The sequence below is a fragment of the Orcinus orca genome, chromosome 16, assembly GCF_937001465.1.
Source record: "Orcinus orca chromosome 16, mOrcOrc1.1, whole genome shotgun sequence".
NCBI classification, from domain to species: domain Eukaryota; kingdom Metazoa; phylum Chordata; class Mammalia; order Artiodactyla; family Delphinidae; genus Orcinus; species Orcinus orca.
This window is the reverse complement of record NC_064574.1, coordinates 86454209-86481886: the sequence shown is the minus strand read 5'-3', so window position 1 is coordinate 86481886 and position 27678 is coordinate 86454209. Positions and strand designations below refer to the sequence as shown.

Here is a 27678-nt window from a genome sequence, read left to right as displayed (position 1 = left end):
AGCTTCCAGGTCCTAAACCCTACCCGCACCCAATCAGCCTTGATGCCTGGACTTCACTAAGCAGCCACCTTGCTCCCAAAGTATTTCCAGCTCCTGCCCTCAGCATCCTCCCCTTCCACGTGATAGTATCTGTTCCACGTGCTCAGGTGGGGCAAAAAGAAAACGACACTCTCAGACTCTGATCTAGTCAGAGACCAGTGAGCGCACAAGCGCTTCAGGACGGTGGAAAGCGGCAGAAAATCGACGGTCAGCCTTGGGTACTTGCCTTCGGATCGGGTTTCATCTAGAATCTGAGCAAAGGGCTGTGGGTGAAGATCAACGAGACCTGAGAGGAGGCCTCAGCTGCCTCCCGCACTCTGGAACCCTGGGAGAAACGGGCCGGTGCAGGGGCCCGGTGACACCTGTGATCCCTCACCTAGCCCCAGGTAATTGCCGGTGAAGCATGAAGATGAGACAGCCATCTGCTATCGTTTTCATCTCCTTTGAGATGCAGGTTAGATCACTGGGCTGACATTCACTTCTGTTCTCTCGCAGAACACGTCACACTATGGTGGTACCCACTGCTCTCCCAGAGCCGGCGTCCCCCCCTCAGGAGCCCCAGAACGCCTGGCCTCTGTGCTCTGGGAAGGAGAACTGGGGTTCACTCCTTCTCCCTTGCAGAAGGGGGCACTTCCCCACGTGTCAGTTATCAAGCAGGAGGCTCACGTAGCTAAGGGCACCAGGTGATGTCACCGTCCCGTTCCAGACCTGGGCTCTAAGCCACAGCTGCGTCCAGATCCCCCAGGGGCTGGGGCTGCACCACAGCCCTGCTATCGTCCCATCCCTGCTGGGCAGAGGGCCAGAGGAAGATGGGCCACGAGTGGAGAGTGGCGTCCATCACGGAGCCAGGACCTCAGCACAGGGCGGGGGGACCCCACCCCCCTACGCCCCCTGGCCACCAGCAAACCCAGCTTTACCTCCCAGCATCCTCTTGGGCGGGAGGGCCGGCACCATGCGGTACGGGAACTTCTGCAGCAGCATCTCGTGGAAGACCACGAAGTCATTGTACCGTCGATACACGCAGGACTTGAAGCGCTGCAAGAGAAGAGGTTCGGAGCTCAGTAGAAACCCTCACACTTCACGGCTTCCCCTTACCTTCCCCTTCCACCACTAAATAGAACCTGTGGAAATAACAGGACTAAGTTCCTCACCTTCTCTCACCAGGCCTTTACCAGAAGGAGAAATCCTCCATGTCCTTGATGGATGGAAATACAACTTTTAAACACTGCATAGCTCTAACTGTGTATTTAATTAACCGCCTATTATTCTGATCTTCTGAACAAGACGAGTCTCCTTACAGGAGTTTTCACCTGTTTGGCAGCATTCCTCCTCCCCTTAGGTATCGCATGGGAATACCTTTGAGGGTATGTCCTCAACACACACTTTCAAACCATGCTAACACAAGCAGCACTGCGCCTCCTGAAACAGACCCAACTGCCTAAAGGCAGACCAAACGCCGAACACGAAGACTGAAACACGGCAGACATGAACTCAGATGAAAGTGCAGACAGAGCAGCAGCTTCTCTGCAGCTCCCACAGGATGAGCACCCCGTCCAGAGGGCAGCCTCACAGGGGTCGCATATAAGAGCTCTCACAAGAGCCAGCACGAGCAGCGACCTCTAAGATTAACGACGTTACACTAGTCACTCATTAACATCGCTGACTGGAAAAAGCCAGCCTGAGATGGTGACATACTGTGTGGTTCCAATGACACAACACTCAGGAAAAGGCAAAGCTACGGAGACGGTGAAATATCAGTGGTGTCGGGGGGGGGAGGGGTGAAGGGGGTGGAGCACAGGGGACGCTTAGGGCAGTGAAGCTACACTGCATGATTCTGCAACAGGGGACCAAACCCAGAGGATGTGCAAGAATAACAAGCGTGACCCCTCATGTCAACTCTGGACTCTGGGTGACAAGGACGTGTCTATGACAAATGCACCATCTGGCAGGGGGGTTGACAGTGGGAGGAGGGGAAAATGGGAAATCTGTTCCTTCAGCTCAATACTGCTGTGAACCTAAAAACACCTCCCAAAAAACAAAAAAGCTAAATACACTACACGAAGGACAGTATGAAGCCACGTGTGTCCACCTCCGGCGGGCATCGTGCCACGTCTGCACCAACTCCAGCAAGCATGCCAGCAGGGGGCACAGCCCGAGGAGCCCCACGGCCCAGGAGCCACCCCCGCGGTCCTAACATTAGCGGGCCGGCCCCTCCACGCACGTTGCAGGAGGTGACCTGGGCAAAACGGCCCCCTTCTAAAAATGTTCGTTACGAGCTCATCAGTTTACTTCAGAAGCGGGCAGTTTAATGAGACTGAAGATAAGGCCACTCTCACAGAAGAGCAGCTTGTCACACGTGCGGGGCGCCCGGCCCGTGGGCGACGAGGCGCCAGAGGAGGCGCCGGAGCCTCCTTTCTCACCGCGGCCGAGGAGGCCGGACCGCGGCAATGCCAGACGGCCACGCTGTCCCCGGAACACGCGAGGGCCTCCTTCCCTCCCTGCCCTCTGCCCTCCCCCTTGGCAGCGGCACCGACCAGCGTCAGAGCGACGTTTACTCCCAGATTTCTGTCATCCTGGCTTTAAAACACAACGAAACAAAAATGCAGTGATTCTCGATTCTCACGGAACACGGCAAACGGCGTCCGCGACGGGGAACGTCCCGGGTTCTGAACACGCGCCTTTCTCCCTGCGATGACGGTCGTGATGCTTTCCCAGCCCAAGCCCAGCAGCGCTGCTGCCTGAGCCTGTGACCCGGGCAGCTCTCCGTGGCGGGGGCAGCACTGACCCTGCGAATCTGCCCCCCCGCCACACACGCACGGGTGCTCTTAGCTCGCCGATGACTTAATCCCCAGGATAAAGAATAAAAGCTCCCATCAAAACGTATCCTAACTGAACCGAGATAACAGGCGAATGGACAAAAAGGTAAACGCTGCAGATGCCACAGGGTTCCACGTGCCCAGCCAGCCCCAGGGCCAGGCGTCTGGCACCAATGAACTCTGGTTTCAGGGGTGCCCCTAACAGAGACAGCAGCGCCATTTGGGGGATGAGCCACACACACCTGACTCGGGGTGTGGAGCCCACATTCTGTGGGGTCCACACTCTCACCCCCGCGGACATCCCAGCACTGCGAGACCGCCCTAGGCTGGCCCGTCCGGGGCTCGCGCTCCAGAGCCCGACCGAGCGTGTTGAGAGGCAGGATCCCAGAGCTCCGGCGGCGAGGGCGGGCAGGGCCGCTGGGGGGCGGCCGCAGAGGCAAGCACGCTGGGGGACCTGCCCGCCACTGTGGGTCTTCCCGGCGGCCCTCCCCCTCCCACCACCTCCGCCCCCCACTGCATGCCGCAGGTACCTGGCTGGAAACCTCATACTCCACGTGCTTGAGGAAGAGGCCCTTCTTCTCGGGGATGAGCTCCACCTGCACGGCGTCCCTGGCCAGCAGCTCCTGCAGCGTGAGCGACAACAGCAGTGGGTTCCCCGGCGGCATCTGCATCCGACTGGAGTCCGGGGCCTTCGGCTCGCTGACCTGGGGCACTGGTGAGTCTGCAGGAGACAAGGTGAGCGCAGCTGCTCAGACAGGGAGGCCGCCCCGCAGACGCCGCCTGCTGGCTCAGCACGTGGACTCCGGCCACGTCACCCAGCCAAACCCCATCCTGGCCCCGGTGACGCTCATTCATTCAGGCTGGGGGTCCACTCAGGGCCACGTCCTCCTCTCTCATAAACCGCCACGCCATGAATCAGCAAACACGCCCACATGTCCAGGACCGGGCAAGTCTAGTTTTCAACTTGGGCAGAGAAGAAGAAGTGAAATTTTACAAGTTATCTGCAAAAATGGAGTGCTCCTTTTCTCCAGAGTCAAGAGAACGGTTAAAACAGAGGGATGGGCCATCCGGTCTCCTACACGCGCCGGCACTTCCAGAGGCAGAGCACACCGCGTTCCTGCCACCACAATCATTGTGATGTGTGAGAACCTGCATGCTCGCTTGAGCTAGAGCTCCTGCTCCCACAGATCAAAGCATTAAGCCCTACAACTTCAGCTCCTTAGACACAAGAAGTCACCCACGTATCGTTCACAGGACAGGGAAAGACAACTCAGAGATTTTATATCTAACAGCCTGCCAACAAACACAGAAACCCTGTTAAAAGGTCAGTTTGGTTTTTAGTACAGAGAAGAGTTTAGAACTTTAAAGAAAAAGAGGTTCTTTTCAGTTAAAAAAAGAAGGTTAAGGTATCCCTTGGGGGGAAAAGGTCTCATTCCAAGTAACACTGCTATAAACATAGAACAAAGGGTAGATCACATTTCTCCACCTTCTCAATTTTCTACAACGTCATTGTATCACTTTTTATGATTTACTTCTTAAAGTAATTCTTCAGTGCAAGATTCTGGTTTACATTCTAATACAGAATGAATGACCAGATTTTTCCATCTGTGAAATCACTCAGCATTTTAGGATTTAACATATAGCTGCCTTGAACTGACCTTAAAGATTAAAAGAAAATAAACAAGGGCTTAGCTTGTATCTGGGAACCCCCAAGGGCCTCAAAACTCCATACAAAAACTAAATGTCGGGCTTCCCTGGTGGCGCAGTGGTTAAGAATCCGCCTGCCAGTGCAGGGGACAAGGGTTCGAGCCCTGGTCTGGAAGATCCCACATGCCACGGAGCAACTAAGCCCGTGCACCACAACTACTTAGCCTGAGCTCTAGAGCCCGTGAGCCACAACTACTGAGCCCACGTGCCACAACTACTGAAGCCCACATGCCTAGAGCCCTGCGCTCCACAACGAAGAGTAGCCCCGGCTCGCCGCAACTAGAGAAAGCCCACACACAGCAACGAAGACCCAACGCAGCCAAAAATAAATAAATAAATAAATAAATAAAACCACTAAATGTCATGTGCTCTAAGGCAGGCTGCTCTCAAGTGAGGGCATATGTCCCAGGGTCGCAATGATCCACCAAGTGCAGGAAGAAGGTATTAGCAGCTCTACTTGTATTTTATTTTTTTGAATTTTTTCATTGCACTTGTATTTTCTATCTCTTCCTTTTTAATTTATAATGTACATAAGAGTAGAGTGTAGTACATGCATACAAATTACTAAAACATGCATATGTATAAATTGTGTACATGTGTGTAAGTGTGCGTACAGGTGTTGCATGTGGGTGTGTGTTCGAGTGCATACATACGTGAGTGTGTACGTGTGTATGAGTTTGAATATGAGGTGTGTGTCTATGCTTAAGTGTGTATGTGTACATGTGTGCACACATGTATGAGTGCGTGTACATAAGTGTCTGTATATGAAGTGTGTATATGGGGGGTGTCCCCAACTGGCAGTCCCCAATACCTTAATGACTAAAAATGTGTGGAGACCACAGCTCTAGAATGTACCTGTTCTCCGAAGTCATCCCAAGAGCCCAGCCCCTTTCCATGTAAAAATATTTTTACATGGAAAGGGGCCTTAAAGCTGTGTTTACCCAGTCTCCTTGGGGACCACGGAAATCCTCAAGGAGCCAACAAGCGTTTCTTAAGTACCAGCTCCAGGGAACACGGTGATGAATAAGACAGGGTCCCTGAGCTCATTAATTCATCCACACAGAAAACAGCTGTGTCCACCATTGCCAGGCACAATCTATAAATATCCAAACTCTGGGGAGAGTGGGAATCAGCCCACGATAACCCTAAGAGCGCCCTGAGACTCAGGACACAGCCCCAGGGCGCAAACTCCGGAAGGGCAGGGATCCGCTCAGCTCTGTTCTCAGGTATGTCCCGGCGAGGGGAGCCTGGCACACGACGGGGGCTCAAGGAATGTTTGCTGAGTGACTATTTACTGTTATTTATTGTATTTCCAGGAGGGAAATACAGCACCTCTGGGGAAAAGCGAAATCTTAACTAGAGCACAGAATATGTGGAAAAACAGGAAACCATAAAGCTAAAAAGGTAATGGGGGAGAATATTTTTATCAGAGAAAATATGTGCAAATCATACATCTGATAAAGGACTTATATCTGGAATATACAAAGAACTTACAACTCAGTAAAAACACAGACAAATAATCCAATTTAAAAATGGGCAAAGGGTTTACATAGACATTTCTCCAAAGATGTACAAATGGCCAGGAAGTACAGAAAAAAATGCTCGGCGTCACTAACCGTCATGGAAATGCAAATCACAGCCACACTAAGATGATGCCCTATGTTGACTCCAATTAAAAAAACAACAACAAAAAGATTACATCGTGCGCTGGTGAGGATGTGGAAAACCCTCACATATGCTGGCAGGTGTGCAAATGGTGCAGCTGCCTTCAGAAACGGTCTAGCAGTTCCTCAGAATGTTAGAAATAGAGTTACTCTATGACCCAGCAGCTCCACTCCTAGGTATACACTCAGGAGGAATGAACGTGTGTGTCCACACAAAGACCTGTATACAAACGTCCACGGCAGCATGATTCATAAGAGCCAAAGAGGAAAAACCCAGATGTCCATCAATTGATGAGTGGATAAATAAAAGCGGTCTGTGCACACAATGGAATATTATTCAGCATGGACACATTCATGCTACACCATGGATGAACCTTGAAAACGTGATAGCAAATGAAAAGCCGCCAGTCATAAAAGACCACATATGGGATGATTCCATCTACCTGAAACACCCAGAAGGGGCCAACCTACAGAAGCAGACAGTAGCTTAGTGCTTGCATGCGGCTGGGGCGAGGGTGGGGGGGTGCAGGGCACGGAGGGGATGGGGGGAGGTGGGAGTGACTGGTGAAGAGGCGCGATAAAATGTTCTAAAATCGACTACGGCGATGGTTGCGCAACTGTAAATATACTAAAGACCACTGTATTACATGCTTCAAATGAGTAAACCGCCTGGCACGTAAATGATATCTCTATAAACTCTTTAAGTATAAAAGGTAGGCGACATCAATAAGAAAGGCAGAGTAAGGACCGCCAAAAATCCTCTCCTCCACAAAAGCAACGAGGACACTAGCAAAATCGTCAGAAATCAGCTTTTTCAGAACACTGGGAAGTGACTAAAGGTTTGTGGCAATCCAGGGTACATTTATTGACGCAATAATTAGTTAAGTCAAAATGAGGTCAGAGTGGAGTGGGGTGGGCCTTCATCCAATATGACCGGAGTTTTTATAAGAGGAAGAGACCCCATGAAGACACAGACACATGGACACACAGACAGGAGGCCACAGGACGGCAGAGGCTGAGGAGCTGCACCTGCAGACCCAGGAACGCCCAGGATGGCTGGCCACCGCCAGGAGCTGGAAGAGGCGGGAAGAATCCACCCCGACAGGCTCCAGCGGGAGCATGACCCTGCTGGCACCTTGACTTCAAACTTCTGGCCTCCACAACTATGGGACAAGACATTTCTGTTGTTTTAAGCCACCCACTCTGTGGTGCTTTCTTACAGCAGCCCCAGGAAACTCACACTATAAACTTTACAGAATTAGTCCAGAAAGGTTGTTAAACAAACAAGCTACAACAAAGAGCAACAACACCTTGGAGGGAAAGCTGATTTCCTGAGATGCTACATTATTTTTTTTTTAACATTTATCTTTGGGCTGCATTGGGTCTTCGTTGCTGCATGAGGGCTTTCTCTAGTTACAGCGAGCTAGGGCTACACTTTGCTGCAGTGGGCAGGCTTCTCATTGTGGTGGCTTCTCTTATTGTGGAGCACGGGCTCTAGGCACGCGGGCTTCAGTAGTTGTGGCACGCGGACTCAGTAGTTGTGGCGCACGGGCTTAGTTGCTCCGCTGCACGTGGGATCTTCCTGGACCAGGGTTTGAACCCGTGTCCCCTGCATTGGCAGGCGGATTCTCAACCACTGCGCCACCAGGGAAGTACCAGCTACATTATTTAAATGGTCCAGTCTTCAACAAAAGTCTCTAAGACATGCAAAGAAACAAGAAGGTAGTACCAAAGGGGGGGGGGGGGCACACACAACAGAAACTGTCCTTGAAAAAGCCTAGGTACTGAACCTATTAAGGACCTTAAATCCGCTATTTGAAATACGTTCAAAGGACTAAAGGGAACCATCTGTAAAGAACTAAGGGAAAGTATGAGAACAACACCTCACTCACAGGGAATATCAATAAACAGACAGAAATTATAAAAAAAGAAACAGATAAAAATTCTGGAGCTGAAAAGTTCAATAGCTGAAAAATTCACCAGAGTCACAACAGCAGATCCGAGCGAGCAGAAAGAAGAACCAGCAAACCTGAGGTTGGGCCAATTGAGATTGTTTTTCCCAGTCTGATGGACAGAAAGGAAAAAGGATGCAGAAAAACGAACCGCTCCTCAGAGGCGTGTGGGACACGCCAAGCAGACCAGCATAATCGTAACAAAAATCCCCAAAGGAGAAAGGTTGAGAGAGCACGCTTGAATAAGTAACGGCCAAGTGTGATGTAAATAACCCAAGAACTCAAAAGATCCCAACTAGGATAAACTGAAGAGATCCACACTTGGACGCATCATAATGAAACTGTTCAAACCGTACAATGAGAAAACCCTGAAAGCAACAGAAGAGAAATGACTCGCTAGACGGTTATAAATATGGGAGCTGTAACTCCCACGGCAATCACCTAGAAAATAACCCCCAAAAAGTATAATAGCCAAAACTATGTGGGAACGTAAATGGAACACTAGAAAATACTTACTTAATGTAGAAGAAAGCTGTAACAGAAGAACGGAGGAAGACTTCAATTAATGGGGGAAAGATCACTGGGAGAGCACCGGAGTCTCTATTAACATTTTTATGTAAGATAAAAACTCATACATGCTCAATAGAGAAAACTTTATGATTTTCCTGATGATTAAAATAATGTCCCAAGACAGAATGTAAGCTCAGTAATAATTACCCAATGATCACATGCTTCTGAGAAATGTGAACTCTGATCGCCGGAGGATTTCAAAGACAATTCAAAAGACACATTTTAAACCAAAGACATTACTCTCAACCACCTTGAGAACAACCCCTTTGCAGAAGTTTCAATCACAAGAAAGCCACCATCCCAAACATCAATTTACTAAACTAAGACACCCATATTTTCAAAGAAAAAAAAAATTGAAGAGCAAAAAAGAAGGGAAAAAGGCCATTTCAGACAGGCCGCACTGTCATGTGATGGACCACACGCTGATGAAAGGGCAGGAACGCAGGGAGGAGATTCTGGTTTACCAAGGGTGTTATGTCAAGGTCACCGGCAGGACTTTAAGACTCTTATCAAATGGAGCCTCCTACGCCAGTTTAAGCAGCCCCAAGAGACCAGGGCCTGGAAGAGGCACCGTACCCCAAGCCAGCCCCTCAGAGATGAAACAGCTCGGACGAGAGAGGCCAGCCAGGCCCCTGATGAACGGTGGTGGGCAAAGGCTGGCTCTGACCTTAGACGGACATGGGCGGAAATCCAGCCTCCGACGTCCCCAGCAGTGTGGCTGGCGAGTGACAGCCTCTGAGCTTTCCAACAGGCCTCTCCAAGGGTGTTCCCTCCAAACTTCCCCCCTCCAAACTACTCTACCATGGGGTCCCCTGGAGTCGGAAGCCCTGGCCTTGAAAAGCCACCCACTGTCCTGACACTGGGCCGGGAAGCAGCGCTCAGACCCGCAGGCTGAGAATCGGGCTAACGCCGGCCCACACGGATGGCCCTTGTGGGCACAGAACGAGACAGCAGAGCTCAGATAACCAGCTCCCCGACACATTCGGCAACCCTTGGCTCCAGCCCAGACCTCATGTGTTCCAATCCCAAGAGAGTCTCTACGTCTGCTGAGTAAAACGTAGCACGTGCTCCCCCACGACAGCAGGTGTCGGGCCCTTGGCTCTGGGCTGGCCCACGGGCCAGGGCCTCCCGGTCAGTGTGGCCGAGCCTCGCACTCCCCTCCTCTCTGGATATCTCGCTCCGCCGGCTCCAGGGTGACAGTGACAAGGAGCTGCATCACTCCCAGGCCAGCCACCAGCGCACTGTGTGACCCCAAGTCACACAGCATGGAAAGGGAAACAGCCAGCTAGAGTATCTGACACCCATTCAGCTCTGAGATTCTGGGATTCTCCAAGTCGGTTATCCACAAATCAAAGCAATGAAACTTCAAACACACACGCAGACCAACTATCCTTCCCAACACACTTCCGTCAGAACCTTTAGGCAGTAATGCTGCCACTGGGATGCATCCCAAGACGTCTAACCCCACGTGTTCTGTTAGCAGCTAACATCTGGGGCCCTTACTCCCAAACAAAGCTTTGGGAAACAAACAGGATTTGCTGAATAAACCACTCTGTCTCGCATACACCCTTGCTTTATCTAAGCAAAGCTCAGCAAATGCTGACCAACACGGAAGTCCAGACTGGGAGACCCCGCACAGTGAACACAGGGCGCCACCCACGGGGGCCAAGGCCAGCCCGGCTGCCCCACACGATCCCTGCCGGCCCAAGTGGGGTGCTGCTCTAAGCACTAGGAGAACCTCCTAACCCCGCCCAGCCCAGGCAGCCCTGGGGTCCTCCCTGCTGGCAGAGCACCCCTCAGTGTGAAGTGCCTTTCGAGCCATGAGAGGTCACGTGGCCCCAAAGGCAGCCAGTGCGGAAGGCCCCTATTTTCTTCGTTTAGTGGCAGGTGCATACGAACATGTCCTCTGATGGACTCCGCGCTCAGGGTTCCACCACCACTGCCATCCTCGCCTGCTGGTTCACCAGCACGCGGGCAGGGCAGGGACCAGCGAGACACTGCACAGCCACAGGAGCTGAAGTCTCCAGACTGAGCACGCCTCAGGATCACCTGCGGGCTCGCCGCACGCTGGAGGTTAAGACAGCTCTTACCAAAAGAAGAAGAGGGGGCTTCCCTGGTGGCACGGTGGTTGAGAGTCCGCCTGCCGATGCAGGGGACACGGGTTCGTGCCCCGGTCCAGGAAGATCCCACATGCCGCGGAGCGGCTGGGCCCATGAGCCATGGCCGCTGGGCCTGCACGTCTGGAGCCTGTGCTCCGCAGCAGGAGAGGCCACGGCAGTGAGAGGCCCGCGTACCACAAAAAAAAAAAAAAGAAAGAAAAGTGTTGGCAAGGGCGTGGAGGGATTGGAATTCTTTTGTGTGGCTGGTAGGACCTTAAAAGTTGGTGCAGCCACTGTGGAAAACAGTGCAGCAGTTCCTCAAAAAATTAAATATAGAATCCCCATAGGAGACAGCAATTCCACTTCTGGGTCTGTACCCAAAAGAACTGAAAGCAGGAACTAGAAGACATATTTGCACAGTCACGTTCAATGCAGTATTATTCACAGTAGTCAAAAGGTGGAACTACCCAAGCGTCCACTGACAGATGAATGCATCCACAAAATGCGGTCCATCCACACAATGGAACACTATTCAGCCTTAAAAAAGAAGGAAGTACTGACACATGCCACATCGTGGATGGACCTTGAGGACATCATGTCCAGTGAAATAAGCCGGACACAAAAAGACAATGAAGGGGCTTCCCTGGTGGCGCAGTGGTTGAGAGTCCGCCTGCCGAGGCAGGGGACGCGGGTTCGTGCCCCGGTCCGGGAGGATCCCACGTGCCGCGGAGCGGCTGGACCCGTGAGCCATGGCCGCTGAGCCTGCGCGTCCGGAGCCTGTGCTCCGCAACGGGAGAGGCCACAGCAGTGAGAGGCCCGCGTACCGCAAAAAAAAAATAAAATAAAAGACAATGTATGATTCCACTCACGTGAGGTTCCCTAGAGCAAATTCACAGAAAAAGCAGATGGTGGGGACCTGGAGCTGCGGGACAGGAGGATGGAGAGGGAGTGTTCAATGGGGCAGAGTTTCCATCTTGCAAGATGAGTAAGTTCTAGAGATGGATAGTATCAACGGAGGCACAACAATATGAATGTACTTAATGCCACAGAACTGTACGCCTAAAAATGGTTAAAATTTTACATTATGTATATTTTACACTTAAAAAAACACAGATTGCTGGGCCCCAGTCCCAGAGTCTAGGGCGGGGCCTAAGAATCTGAATTTGTAACAAGCTCCCAGATGCTGCTGCTGATCCAGGGGCCACAGTGCGAGAACCAGTGTCACAGGGCGACCAGAGGGGAGGAATTCAGGGCCTCACCCAGACCCGTGTCCCTCATCTAACAAAACGCAGAGGTGCACAAATGCTGCCACCGTACTTTCTGCACTCGTCAGATGCGGAACCAACGACATTCCAGACGACAACCTTTTCACCGAAATAACATGAAACGGGGGCAGCAGACACCATTTTCAACCTGAATATTCCTTCTCAGGCTCATGAAACTGTTTCAACCTCTGAAAACTTCGCTAAGCTACACTGTTATTCTGCAGTTAACAACTGTTCTCAGGAAATGGAAGCAGAAGTTTCCTCATCCTTATCGTGGCCATGGCCTCAGAAATGAGCTTTCAGCAGCTCCATGGCCAGGGAATGTCAGGAACGCCCCCCAGACGCCAGGAAGCAGAGCTGCCCCACCTGTGGTCAGCTCGCCCTAAAAAGCGATCCGTCACCAACCAGCTTTCGATTGTCCCTAACTCAGGAGCTCAACTGAACAAACTGTGCATGGCCTCAATTTCATCAACTTTAAGGTTTACTTTTCTTTTAATAACCTATTTTAGGTAACGTTACAATATCTTGAAATAAGGGGACTTCCCTGGTGGCGGAGTGTTTAAGAATCCGCCTGCCAATGCAGGGGACACGGGTTCAAGCCCTGGTCCGGGAAGATCCCACATGCCGCGGAGCAACTAATAAGCCCATGTGCCACAACTACTAAGCCTGCGCTCTAGAGCCCGTGAGCCACAACTACTGAGCCCACGAGCCACAACTACTGAAGCCTGCGTGCAGCAACAAAGATCCAACGCAGCCATAAATAAATAAATTTTTAAAAATCCATTAAAAAAAAACCATCTTGAAATAAAATCTCTCCAACCCAGCAATCTATATACATCCGTGTTCATTGCGTGCTCTATCCTCCACGTGTATAGGGCTGTGATATGACACAATTTTCAAACACCAAGCGTGTTTCCAAGCTTCCATGACCACGTTTCCTTCAACTTTTCTGTAAAAGCAAAAACCTCCTAAATTCCTAGCCAGTCAGATAATCACTAGGAAAACTGTTTCACTTCAATCCTATCCTTTTAAATACATGTATTTTTGTTGTGAAATACTTCAAACATACATGAAAATACAGGAAATATCAGAACCCATGTATCCACCAAGATTTCACTGAAGAGGACATTGTGCCCTATTTTTTGCTGAAAAGAGTTTTTAATGAACAAAATGTTACAGACGCACACCATCCTCCCGACCCCCTTCTTCCTCTTCCACAGTAACCGCTACCCTAGAGTTGATGGGTACGACTTCCAGGCCGGTCTGTGCACTTTCTCTACATAAGTGTCCAGGAAGTCCATGCAAACACTGTGTTCCATTATGTACAATAAACATACCATTCCTTTCTTTTCCCACTGGCTCTTAAAACCCTTTTATATTGAAACAGAGCGTGCTGTGCTCACAGAGACGCGAACATCTCAAAACCGTTCAGCTCAATGAATATACACATCAGGGTAACAGCACCTGGATAAAGGAAGGTACCCCTCACGCTCCCTTCTCCCCAGGGGAGAGACTTCCAAAGCCACAGGTTACCTCTGCCTGATTCTTTACTGACACCATACACGTGGGCTCAAGCCCTGAGTCCCTCTGTTTCTGACTTCCTCCACTCCTGGTGTGTACAACCCGTCCGCGTGGCTCACGGGGTACAGACGGTCCACTTTCTTGCTGTGGATCCCGCGGTGTGATCAGCCGGGGCCTCTTACTCATTCTGCGGCCACGCGGCATCTGGGCAGCTTCACACGCTGCTGCTACGAACACGCCAGCAGCGGCACGTTGGTGGACACATGTACGCATTTCTGTTCGGTACATTCCTGAGAGTGAAATTACTGGATCCTGGGGTTTCGTATGTGCAGCTCAGTAAATAATTCCAGTTTTCCAAGTAACTGAGCCAGTTTACACTCCCAGCAGCAGGGGTTCCAGCCGCCTCCCGTGCTGGCCGACACTCACTCTTTCCGTCCGGTTTTCCTCGCCCTTCTGGGCCCTTGACTCTTGAATACAGTCGCAATTCATCTGCCATTTTTACCTTGAGTTCTCTCCTTTCACAACACTGCTCCGTATTTTCGAAGGTATTAAGACTATTACCTGTAAAGACTGAATAATGACTTAGATACGAAACTAAAATCACTTAGCCGTTCTCCTAACTGCTTCTGCTCTTAAAAACAGCATGAAGAATATCACTGTTCACAAAATAGTTTGCCCTACTTTTTATTCTATCCTTAGAATCCACTCCTAAAGAATTCCACACTTTTTTCCTGCTCACAGACGCTTCCCAAAAGGCTTTTATCTCCCCACGTGAACCACACTACCTCACCAGCACTCTCTTCAGAAAACCCCCTTGGAGTTACTGCAGTCACCTCAGTGATCTGTGCGTGTTTCCTGGCAGCATTACAAAAAAAACTAAAGTTTCCTAACTGAGGATCAGAATGGCAACCGCTAAGAATAGCTCCGAACGCGGGGTTTCCCCAGCTCCACCACCGCCCCCCCCAAAACGCCCCTTCACATTTCTCGGCCAGCAAACCCCCCACCCGCCTGCTCCCCTCTCTCCAGCCACACCAGCTGCCCGGCCGCCCCGTGAACGCAGCGCGCTGCTGCTGGCCCGGGCACCTTCACCTGTCGTCCCTTCTGCCAGGGTTCTCCTCCCAGAAATCCACCAGGCCACCTCCTTCGAATCCTGGTGCAAAACTCACTCTCAGTGCCATTTCCTCAGGGACAACGGCCCTGCGCCCCAGCTGCCCCCATGCGTCGACGACTCGCTGCGTGTGCCGAGTACCGTCCACCTCCCGCTACGAGAACATCAGCCCCTCGAGGGCAGGCCTTTCTGTTTATATGGTTCAGTTAGTATCCCAGCGATCAACAACAGTGCCCGGCACACAGTGAGCGCTCAAGGAGCATTTGTGGATGGAAAGAAGGACTCCAATTCACAGCAGCAAGAAGGCCTACTGTGTTCTCCTAGGCAGGGTGACAGCCCCATGCCCGCCCCACCCACGCAAGTCGCACTCAGGCCTCACCGGTGACAGGAACCACGCCTCGGTGAGCGGCAGCAAGAAGGAAGAGCTGCTCACACAGGACAGCTGTTAACACGCACGGCCACGCGGAGCCCTGGAGCAGTGACACCCTCAAGCTGGTGGTGACATCCTCCCATGCCCCCCCCCACGGCCTCTCTGCCAGGTTACAGTTATATCCTTTTATCCCCCCAAAGAATAGAAGGCAAAACCCCTGATTACAGAAAGCTGTAACGTGCCTTGAGGGTAACCAACCTACACAGCAAGAGACGCAGGTGTTTCACCTTCCTGAGAAGGTTTAAGTGTTTTTACCTTGAAGCAAGATATAAACTCTCTCTTAAGGTCCCTCCAAGCCCTCTGGTACTCATCAGCTGAGAATTCCCAGACTGAATCCCGTCCGGCCTCCGAAGCTCAGTTCAGACACCCCTTCAGCAGTGAAGTGTCCCCCGAGCCCCGGCTGCAGTCGCTGCCCCCTTCCTGCCCTCGTGACTGGCCTGGACGCCCTACAGCTGAGCTTTCCTAACCCATCGCGTTCCCGGGTTTCTCCCACACACCACATAACCCCCTCCAGGACGCTTTGATTCCCTACTACTGCCTAGCACAGGGGTGGCACACAGCACGTGCACCCCAAGAGTTCTTTATGATGGACAACCGGGTTTCCAAATGCCACAGAATGACACCAGACCCCTTCCTCACACCATACACAACAACTCATTCCAATTGGACCACAGCCCTAAGTGTAAGAGCTAGAACTACAAAACTCTCAGCAGAAAATATAGGAGTAAATCTTTATGACCTTGGGTTAGGCAAAGCCTTCTTAGGTACGACACCAAAAGCATCAACTGAAGAACAAAATAGATGAACTGAACTTCGTCAAAATTAAAAACTGGTGTGCTGTAAAAATACCATGAAGAAAGTAAAAAGACAACCCACAGAAATGGAGAAATCATCTGTAAACCATGTATCTGATAGGGGACTTGGGTCTAAAATACATAAAGAATTCTTATAACTCAAGTTTTTTAAAAAGACAAATTACCGGGCTTCCCTGGTGGCGCAGTGGTTGAGAGTCCGCCTGCCGATGCAGGGGACGCGGGTTCGTGCCCTGGTCCAGGAAGATCCCACAGGCCGCGGAGTGGCTGGGCCCGTGAGCCATGGCCGCTGAGCCTGCGCGTCCGGAGCCTGTGCCCCGGAACGGGAGAGGCCACGACAGTGAGAGGCCCGCGTACCGCAAAAAAAAAAAAAAAAAAAAAAGACAAATTACCTAATTTTAAAGATTGACAAAGGATTTGGATAGACATTTCTCCAAAGGAGATGTACAAAAGGCCAACAAGCACATGAAAAGATGACCAACCACATGAGGTTCCACCCACTGGGATGGATATAATCAAAAAGGCAATAACAAGTGTTGGTGAGGATGTGGAGAAGTCGGAACCCTCAAAGGTTGCTGCAAAACAGTCCGGCAGTTCCTCAAAAGGTTAAACATGGGTTACCATGTGACCCAATGGTTCCATCCCTAGGTGTACACCCACGAAAAATGAAACCCTATGCCCACACAGAGACTTGTATATGAATGTTCACGTCAGCATTAGTCATAACAGCCAAAACATGGAAACAGCCCAAATATCCGTGGACTGATGAATGGATAAGTAAAATGTGAATTATCCATACAACGAAATATTCTTCAGCCATAAAAAGGAATGAAGTACTGACCCACGCTACAACCTAGATGAACCTTGAAAACGCTGTGCTGAGTGAAACAGTCAGTCACAAAGGACCACAAATTATATGGTTCTATTTATATGAAATTTCCAGAACAGGCAAATCTACAGAGACAGAAAGAGCAGTGGTGGTCTAGGCTGGGGGAAGAGGGGATTGGGGGTATGGAGAGTGACTACTAACAGGTACGGGATGATGACAGTGCTGTACAATCAATTGTGGCGAAGGCTGCGGAACTCCTGGAATACACTGAAAATCACTGAACTGTACCCTTGAAATGGGTGAAAGTTGTATCTCAATAAAGCTTTCAAAAACGCTTTATGAATTCCTTCTCTTCTTCTCTCTAGCTCTTGTGAATACAAACTAAGTATCCTCCCACCCCAGCACTGTGCCTGGAACACAGCTCGCAATCTTAAAGAAGGTGTCTGCTAAGAAGGGAAAATACCATCCACCTGTGACATCCTTTGGTTGGGTTTCAGGCACAGGTAAGAAAATTTGAGCTGGTGATGTTGCCACAGAAACTTCAAGTGGCCACACTCAGGACCCTGTGGACCTCCGTGGGGTGGCCTGAAGCTGCAAGTCAGTCGAAGTGGAAGCAGCCACTGAGAGCTAAGAAACCAGTCCGGTTCCCCTGAATAAAGTGCTTTCTCCCCTCTTCTACCCCTTCCCATGAATTCAAAGGCAGGGAAGAAGACGGTCACCTGGACGGCTGTGTGCCGTATCGACCACCACTACAGCAAGGGCCACGACCAGTGTCTGAACCTTCCGGGTGCTTATATAACACCTCTTGAGTCCTACAAACAGTCTCAGTAGGTACTGTGACCCCATTTCACAGACGTGAAAACTGGAGGCCCAGCCGGCAGCATGGCCCGCCTGCCTGGGCAGAGTCAGCCAGGTGACACGTGGGGCCTGAACTTGCACCAGGTTACCCGATGACACCAGATCCCTGTTGCCTCCTTAACTCACAGGGCCTCATTCGAGGCCCACAACGAGGAGAGGCGCAGGGGCAGGCACACCCCACACCCGGGCCAGGGGTCAGAGGGTCTCAGCGCAAACCCTGCTGTGAACGAGCCGCCCACCTCTCCGCCCTCAGTTTTCTCCTCTCTAAAACGAGGACAACACCGTCTACGTTACCGGCTGGCTACAAGCACGTTAAATACATGTTTATACGTGAAGGCATCTAGCATGCGGCTGGTTTTTACAGGACCTGTGCCCAGATGAAACCACACAGCGAACGAACTGCTGGCCAGGGGACGTGGCTCCCTCAAGCACTGGGTCCCCTGACATGTGACTCCCTAAACTCTGCTGGGAATCCCCAGAGCGCCAACTGCCCCTGGGACCTCCAGGGACGTGAACCACTCACGTTCACACAGATGGGGCTTCTCCGGCCGAAAGTGGCTATTCCTTCCCGAGAGAGAGTCGAGGGGCCAAGGCACAAAGAGAGGGGGAAATCACTGGTTTGTTTCCTCAGGACGTCACGAGACTGAAGCCCAGTCCCGAAAGGAGTCACCTATCAGATGATTTCCTCTGACTCAACTTGGAGCAAAAGGAACCCGCAGGGCAGCCACGGGAGCCCTGCTTCTCCGTGAATCTCATCAAACCTGCTTCTGAAAGGGTTCATTGAGTCTCTCCCTCGAAAAGCCTCTTAGGTCTCTCCTTTCTGGAATGTTTTTATGTGGGGAGGCCCAGGGACTTTTTCCAGAGTTTAAAGAGAATACTGCTTTAGCTAACTCGGGAGATCTTGGAATAACTCACAAAGTAGAAGTTCAAAGTTCCACAAAGAACACTCATCTCTGTTGAACTAAATGCAATCTGGCTTTGGTTTTCTTTTTTTAAAAACCCTCCTCCCAGGCCTGGATGGTTCCGTCTGAAAGTGAACACGCTCCAAAGTATCTGGCAGACTCAGTGTGTCTCGATCCCGGCGGAGGCTAAATGGAGGACCTGCGTTCGCAGCCTCACTCAGTCCCTTTAATAAAATTCCAAGCGATCACCGACAGTACAAGCCAAGGGACATACGATTAAATCCATTTAAACAGATACTTACTGATCCACAGAAGGGGTCACAAGGAGTGAGACAAGGCCCCTGCCTGGGGAGGGAGCAGGGGGTGGGACGAACTGGGAGATTGGGATTGACATATATACACTAATATGCATCAAATAGATAGCTAATAAGAACCTGCTGTATAAAAAATAAATAAATAAAATTAAATTTTTTTTAAAAAAAGGCCCCTGCCTTCCAGCTGCCTGCGGGGTAAAGGACCAGGAATGCAATTAATCAACCAGAACACGGAAGGCCTCGGAAACTGGCATGAACAAATTAGGAACCGTGAAAAATGTCACAGAAAGAAAATTAGTTAGTCAGTTTTCCCCCCACAATCAAACCTCTGCACTAAATGGTGGAGACCTAGTTTCCAGGCAATGAAGACTGGACTCTCATGCAGTGCCTGTCTGCCCAGAACTCGGAAACCGGTGAACCAGGGGGATCTGAGCATCTCAAACAGGTGGGGGAACTCGGCCCGTGGGTCGCAACACACGCGACGCGATCTGTTCCTTGAGAGCTTTCACGCCAAGCCAGCTGGAGACGAGCCCCCGGCCGACGCCCCGCTCCCGGCACTGATCTTGGGGACGCTCAGCAGACGGGGTGCAGGGCTGAGGCCCGAGCTCGCACCCTCACTGCTGCCCGGTGCTGACGCTCCCTTTCTGAAGAGAGAGCGCGACGCCTCACGAGGGTCTCGGGTGCCCTTTGCGAGCACAGGCTCACGAAGCCACCTCTCCCCTCGGAAGAACCCCCTGACGACAGAAGGGTCTCCGTCCGGGAGGCACTGGCTACAGCAGTCAGGAGCGAAGCCTCCAGGCGGGGTCCTGAAAGGGGTCCGCGGGGCAGCCCTCCCACCGGGGGCCGGAGCCGCGCCGGACGGCGCTCCAGCTCCGCCATCCACTAGCTGTAGGTGCCGGGCAACTTACGGCCTCTGCGTGCCTCGGTTTCCCCATCTGTAAGGAGGGGTGGGGCGACGCCTCGCCTCCTAGCATTACTGAGAGGATGAAGTTGCTTTACACGTCAGGCACGAGGAAGGGCCTCTGGCACACAGCAGGTGCTCTGAAAGGCTTAGTCATCACAGCTACCACACAACGCTACTGCTCTGCAAAGGCCCAAAACAACTCCCTCCCAGCAAGGGGGCAGAGGATGGGGTACTCTGTGCGCCCAGCAGAGACCCTCTCGGGGAAACAGGCCCCTTCCACGGGGCAGAGGCAAACTATAGCCTCTTGCAGAAACTCCCACCAGACTCCCTACGTCACCGTCCGTCCTAAGAAGGACGCTCAGTGTGCAGAAGCCATCACGAGATAAAGACCCGCCCACGTACAGACCGTCCTCGGTCCTGAAGAGCTGATAACGCAATTTCAAATCTCCCTTTCGTGCGAAACCCCAGCAGTGAGTGGCCAGTTCTTGGAAAATCCCTGCACCCCCAGCCTGGACTGGAACTTCTCCGGAGCTGGGAGGTGAAATTACTGTTCTGAAGATAATTAACTGTACTAAGTCAGGAGTATCACCTGACTCTCTGTCTCAGCAGATGGCCTCTGCCAGAGTTGCATACTTTCAACAGCAGGTGACTTTCCCAGACATCCCTCCCGCTGCCACACAGATGCCAGCGGCCCTGGGGTCTCGGTCCTCCTTCCTGCTGGTCCCAGGGGCCACTGGAACACCTGGACTCGCCAGCGGGCCGGGCCCGCGCCCATAATACCCAGACACAGACATCGGACACAGCGGAGCCAGGGAGATTAGGAGTGGATGTCAATTCGACAAAACATGCATTTCATTATAAATACACCTCCAATACTAACTCGAGAGTGAAAACTAAGGGAGACCAACACTCCCACAAAACTGTTTTAAAACGAGGTCCCCAGCACCCACCTTTGCTTGTCAAACTGTGTCGTTAGCAAGTCCACTTAATGTCTCAGGATCTGGGACACACTGGGTTTCCCCCCAACACTTTCTACTGTGAAACAGACACACACACACACACACACACACACACACACACACACACACACACACGTATAAAATGTCTATGGACAGTTTAACAAAACTATGTATCAAACACATGTGGAACCACTATCCAGGTCAAAAATTAAAAGATGGCTGGGATCTTGGAAGCCCCCATGACCTGTACCTCGCAGACCCTCCTTTCTCCTATCGGAGGCGACCACAGCCCCATTTTCACGCCATTTCACCTGCTCTTCATTTATACTTTCATCACCTGCGTAAGCAGGGTCTAATTCTAACCCACACAGCAGAGTCTAATTCCGCATGGCTTTGAACTTAATATAAGAGGAGTCTCGTGGTATGTATTTCCTCTGGCTTCTTTCAACATCCTCAGTGGAGGGTGCTGGGACTCGGTACTTGTATTCGCAAAAGGTCACTTAACAGGACATGGCAGAGATCACCTAAGGACGTCTCCCTAGCTCTCAAAGCCTAACAACTGAGCTTACCAAAACTGATTCAACACGCACAGCTGACAGCAGCGGTCACCTCTAGGCTGGGGAACTAGTTTAGCAGGAGAGAAACTTTGTTTACCAAGTGCAAACATCAGGACATTTTTTAATATTGATCCAACGTAAAGGATCAAGTTTTACAACGTTAGCACTTTAAAAGCACAAACGTACATTCCTGGATTCATTACTACACAGACATCAAATAGAGAATTGTGGAAACTTCTTAGTGGCGTAGACTAACGCTAAGTGAAACGAACGGACTAACAAACCAAACGTAAATACACCCTGAGGTTAACTGTACCAAAAGCGTGTGCAGAGGAAAAAAGGAAACATGCTAAACGCAGCAGCTGCGAGCTCCCTTTTACAAGACGTTTGTATTTGCGCTTATCTTACTTGTACAGCAACATCTCCTCGAAGTGCCAAATCACATACCACATGAAACTTTACTGCTCTGCTTACGGTCCACTCATAAGACTTGTCGGAGAGAACTTCACTGGCACCAATCAGGTTGAAGACTGTCGGAAAATCACGTCAATGTACTTCTCAGAGATGTGTCTCCAAGTCCCTACCACGCTTCCCTGGAATTCATCAATCGTGCAATTTCCCTTTCCTTTTGCTTAGCACACATACTCCAAATTGAGTTAAGAGTGCTGAAGGACCCCCCACCGCTCCCGCCAACATGCCTATCCACACACCCCAAGGACACGTGTGTCCTCCTACAACCTGGCCAGCAGGAAATAGAGCCAAGTGTGGCCTCAGCTTCCCCTAGAGCTCAACTCACAGGTCATGTCTGGGGCCCTCCTGCGCCCGCCTGTCCCACGTGAGGTTTTAATACTGGTACCTTCACCAAGAACGTCTACCCCAAGTCTGGCTATGACTTCTTAATGATTCTACAACAAAAACGTTCAAAGGATGAAAGCACTACAGTCCTTCAGAGGGTAACGTGCGTGGTCAAGGGTCGAGCTCTTCGAATTCCCGAGGGTCCGGGCTGCCTGTCTGCTCACTTGCCCCAGGTTCTAACCACGAGGGCAGCTCCTCTTAACATGCACTGCGGGCCACAGAAGGCGGCTCACATCTCTCCAGCAACTCACCACTCCAGCCCCTCCCCGTCACCCCAGCACACCGCAGGCCAGGCATCTCTTTTTCTGGTGCATTTTTCTTAGGAAGGAAAAAATAAACCAAAACAATTCCCCAACCCGGAACACATCACTTTCTTGCTAACCACAAATTCTGGCAAAACGTGTTCTGTGTAATAGTGATTCAGTTCCTCTTTCTTCAAATGTACACCTTTTACCTTGCAAATTGTGTGTGTGTGTGTGTGTGTGTGTGTGAAAGGGAGAAAGAGATGGAGCTCAAAGACCATTAACACCGATTTAAATAATATCTGCATAGCTACCATTGTTACCAAACTAAAATGTGACCCTATCCTAAAAAACACTGACAATAAAAATGTAATTCTAGGGCTTCCCTGGTGGTCCAGTGGTTAGGACTCCGAGCTTCCACAGCAGGAGGCCCAGGTTCGATCCCTGGTCGGGGGACTAAGATCCCGCATGTCACGGGGGGGAAAAAAAAACTGTAATTCTTTTCCAACATCAGAGCCCTTTCCACAAAGCAGACACTATTCTAGATACTAGGATGTAAAGAAAAATAATGGTTTCTGCCGGTCAGGAGTTGACAACGGAAATGTGGGGGATTTCCACATTTCCCCCGGGAAATGGTGTTTTGCCACGGGAAAGTGTTTTGCCCCAATGCAGATGGTACTTTAAGGGTATAATTTAATCCGTCAAATGCACACATCTCAAGTGACAGCTCATGACTTGCCTAACAGATGTGTACAGGCAGAGCAGCAGCAGCGAGGGTGGTGGCGGGAGCACAGGGGCGTGGAAACCGCGCAGGCGTGCAGAGAGGGTGCGGCCGGTCATGGAGGCGCTCAGAGGATGAGCAGAGTTCAGGCCTGACCCCATAGAAAACCAGGAGGCAGCCAGAGGTTTGGGAAGACAAACGGCTCAGAGCTTCCTAACCGAATGGGATGTATGGAGTACCGTCCAATGAGGCGCTCCAATGGAAGTGAAGATGATTCTCCCTTGTTCTAACAACCAAGTTTAGGGGACTTCCCTGGCGGTCCAGTGGTTAGGATGAGGCACTTGCACTGCCAAGGGCTCGGGTTCAATCCCTGGTCAGGGAACAAAGATCCCCCAAACCGCACAGAGTGGCCAATAAATAAATAAATCAATAAATAAAAACCAACTTTAGGTCCGCAGGGTTGTAGGAAAGCAGGGCTGGGACACACAGTGGTAATCTGTCTATATTTTTTTATCCGTGTATGATGCAATCGCAAAAATCAGATTAGACAGTCAAGCACACATCATCCTCATTCTCTGTCACTCTAAGGCACAATCATTGAGCTCTGTAACCTGAAATAAACTCTCATGCTGCACAGTCAGAAAACAGAGTGTCCAGTCAGATATTTTGATAGTTAATGATTTTAATATAAAACCCACCACAGGTTTATGTCCAAAATACAAAAAGAACTGCTAAAAATCAAAGAAAAAAAGACAATCCCTTAAGACAATGGGCAAAAAATAAGAACAATCGGTTCAGAAGGCCATACAAGGGCAAAGTATTATAAGAAACTAAACCTCACTGATAATCGAAGAAATAGAAATTAAAACAAAAATAAAACACGTTCTTAATTTCTCTAATGCTGAAGGGAGTTTTTTAAAAAAATGGTATGAAATGGTGATGAGGTTATGGGGAAAAGATGCACTGCTGTTACCGGTATAAATTGGTAATAGCCACCAGAAAGGATAATTTGTAAGGATTTGTTAAAACAAAAAATATGCAACCCTATGACCCAGCAATTCCACTCCTCACGGGTATCTAAGGCAGAATAATGGCCCCTAAAGGTACTCGCATCCTAAGCCCTGGAACGTGTGAAGCTGTTAGATTCCACAGTAAAGGGGAATTAAAGGTGTAGATGAAGTTTAGGCTGCTAATGAGCTGACTGTGAAAGGAGGGCAAAGGATGTGGATTAGCAGGTAGGCCCAATGTAATGCTGGGGTCCTTCAAAGTGGAGGAAGTGAACAAAAGAAAGAGAATCAGAGGTGATAGGACAAGAAAGGTGTGGCCCACGGTAGCTGGAGCAAGGGGATCCTCCGGCAAGGAATGCGGAAGGCATCTGGGAGCTGGAAAAGGTCTAGAAACGCCTTCTCCCCGAGGGCCTCCAGAGGGAACGCAGCCCTGTCCACAGTTGGATTTTAGCCCAGGGAACCCTGTTTGGGGCTACTGACCTTCAGAACTGTAAGATGATAAATTTTTGCTGTTTAAGCCACTCTGTTTGTGGTAATTTGTTACAGCAGCAGTAGAAAACTAATACACTACACTAGGGAAACACGGGCACAGCACACAAGGAGGTGTACGTTGTCTGAGTACACGTATGTATAAGACACGAAAAGAGCGATGAAAGGATGCATCCCAAACTGGTAAGAGGAGGTGATCACAAATGGGGTGAGACTTTAATCTATAATGTTCTGGGTGTTTGTCCACGTATTGCACAATTGCAAGTTCAATTTGTCAGGAGGGAGTTATCATTTATAGCTTAAGCTTCCAGGGATTAGAATATGATATAAAAGACCATTGAGGCTGAAAACCACAGTGAACACCATTTTTTCTGACAATCCCAAAGCTACTACAAAGACCTAGACCCCCGGGATCCCCACAATTAACACTAACGGTGGGCTCTGGCTGTGTGGACAGAACACCAGAGAAGAGGAAATTCGCTGTATACCCATAAGCCACTGCTTCTTCAACAGTCAAAAATAAACCTTTGCTAAAGCACGAGAGATACATATATCATCTGTGGACAAAATTCATTCTCAAAGACTTGTATTTTCTGACTCCAGCCCCTCCAAACACCACCCACACTACGACATGCCCCCTTAACACTGCCCACGGTGGACAAGTCACTTGCCTCTGGGTTGTGGGGTTTTGGGGGTTTTTTTCCTCTACCATTTCACCTGCCATCCAGGATGGCTAATAAAATCACCAGGGCCCCAAGGAAGGCCCGCTGCCAGTCTCGGAGAGCTGTGGTAGATGATACCACAATAGCAGCCAGGGGGTGAGCCCTGCAGGAAAGTCAGGGCTGCCCCTGTACCTGCAAAGAGACCCCTGAGTAACCATCACATCCAGGAACTCTGAGCTGCTTTACAATCCTCGGGGGAAGAACCATTCCCACCCAAACGCTGGGAGCCCAGCGTGCGGCCCTGGTACAGGAGGGCCAACTGGCCCACCTGACTGGCCCACCTGGGCTCGAACGTGTGACCTCATGAACGCAGTGTTCTAACCACGAGCAAGAGCCATCACATGCTTCTCCTTACACAGCTACATGAGAAAGGAAAAGTAACTAAAGACCAATGTGGGTGGCGGGGTGGGGACCGCTCCCGAGACGCAGACTCACCAAGGGACTTCATGCCAACGGGGTCAATCCGGCGCAACGCCACCCGTGCCCCCAGCAGCTTCACTCCACTTCTGCCTCTTTTTCTCCCTAATGAATCCGGTGTCTAGCAGCCCTCCAGAACTCTAAGCATGGCCTCCTCAGGGACACCTCGCCAGACGGCCCAGCCGCAGCTTCCAACCTTGGGCCCCCGCCACCCCCCAAGAAGCAGCAGTAACTCACACCAACACCCACCTTCATCTATCCTCCAGTTAGAGGACTAGAGGGGGTACCATTTTAAACAGGGACATCCTAGAAAACGCACGCCTCACGCTCATCCGCTAAGAAAAGCACTCAGGGAGAAACACGAAGGGCTGGCGTTCGAGAACACTAAAGTCTTGAGCGGCCAGAGTTCTTGCCAAGACCCGGCAGGTCCTGGGACTGCGCCCCACGCGGCGGGCAGGCCGGCAAGCAGGAAGCGCGGGGCGGGCGGGCCCTGCGGCCCCCAGGGACCCGGACAGTCTCGGGGAGACGCGGGCAGAAGCGCGCGGCGAGGCGCAAACCCGGACAGGTGCTCCGGCTCTGGGCCGCGCGGCCACGCGCCCTCCTGGGCGTGGACGCGGGAGTGGGAGGGGGGACCCGGCGGGGCGCGGGCCGCCCGCCGACAGGAAGAGTACCGAAGGCGTCAGGGTCTCGGGGGGCGCTGGCCGGAGCAGCGCGGGGCCTGGTGGGTGCCTGCCATACCTGCCGCCGGCGGGTCCGCCTCCTCGTCTGCCTCCGGCTCAGCCGCTGCAGCTGGGGGCGCCGCGGGTATCGGGTCCATCGCGCCGCCAGTCATGTGAGTGCGCGCCACGTGACTTCCTCCGCGCCCGCCAGGGCTCTGCCTGGCCTCGCCCCGCCCACACCCGGGCCTACCACGCCCACTCCCAGCTTATCCCCGCCCTCCAGGGCCTGCCACGCCCACGCCCGACCTCGCCACGCCCACTCCCATCCTCGCCTCGCCTCGCCCCGCCCCGCCCCGTCCCGCCCAGGCCACGCTGCGCCGGGTAGGGCAGGTGGCGCGGTCCGGGCGCGCGCTCAGCCTTCCCGCGTCCGCCGCTCTAGCCCGCCTGTTCGCCGCCGGCACCCTCGCCCACTCGTTCAGTCCCCACCTGCCCTCACTCAGGCAACCCACTCAGTCATTCATTCATTTATTCACACGCGCACCCTCTCGTCCGCCCACTCGTTCACCCGCTCATTCATTCACCCACTAGCTCATTCGCTCATTTACCCACCTCGTCATTCAGTCGTTCGTTCACTTACCACCCTCTTACTCACTCACTGGCTCACTCGCTCAGGTCTCCTGACTGTCGCCTGGAGGCCAGGCGGGCCCTGTGCTGGGTGCTGAGGATACAAAGATGCATTTGGTACCTTCCCCGTCTGGAGGACGACGGGCGACCCGAATGGATCCAGTGTCCTGACTTCCAAAACAAGGCTGTGGGAGCGCCGTACAAGAGGGTTCCTCCGGCCCTGCCGGGGTGAAGGGATCCCAGGATGAGTAGAGCCTGAGCTGAGGCTGGAGGAATGAGGAATTCAGCAGGAGAAGGAGGAAGTGGGTCCCCGCAGGCACGAAGGCCCCGAGGCATCACACAGCTGCAAACGCTGTGGTCTTCCCGAGGCTAAAAGTGGGAGCAGAAGAGGAAGCTGGAGCGATTGGTAGGGCTCCATTAGGGAGGGCCTGGTTTCAAAAGTAAGGACCTTGGACCTCCTAAAACTGGGACACCTATAAACAGCCAGGGAGTTGGTAACAGCGATCAAGAGCCCAGGGTCCCTGTCAGGGTCCTAGGAAGGGCCCCAGTCTCCCCAGGTAGTTAGTTCTCCTTGCTATAGCTACCGGACCTCTTTGTGGGCTGGCACCAACCACGATCCTCTGCCCCAGCACAACT

General features: G+C 51.6%; 1 protein-coding gene across 2 annotated transcripts in view; it reads right to left on the bottom strand.

Moving 5' to 3' along the window:
* Positions 1-26653, bottom strand: part of SNX8 (sorting nexin 8) — a 39095-nt gene extending 12442 nt beyond the window's left edge. The window contains exons 1-3 of one of the 2 annotated variants that reach the window (XM_004268978.4): positions 26498-26653; positions 3386-3576; positions 957-1074 (exon numbers count right to left, since the gene is read on the bottom strand). In XM_004268978.4, the coding sequence (XP_004269026.3) occupies positions 957-1074; positions 3386-3576; positions 26498-26591 (403 nt within the window). In that variant the 5' untranslated portion in view covers positions 26592-26653. Of the gene's footprint in view, positions 1-956; positions 1075-3385; positions 3577-10838; positions 14562-26497 lie in introns of those variants that run through there. The other variant, XM_049699978.1, reaches the window with a different exon arrangement.
* Between the last annotated feature and the right edge of the window lie 1025 nt (positions 26654-27678).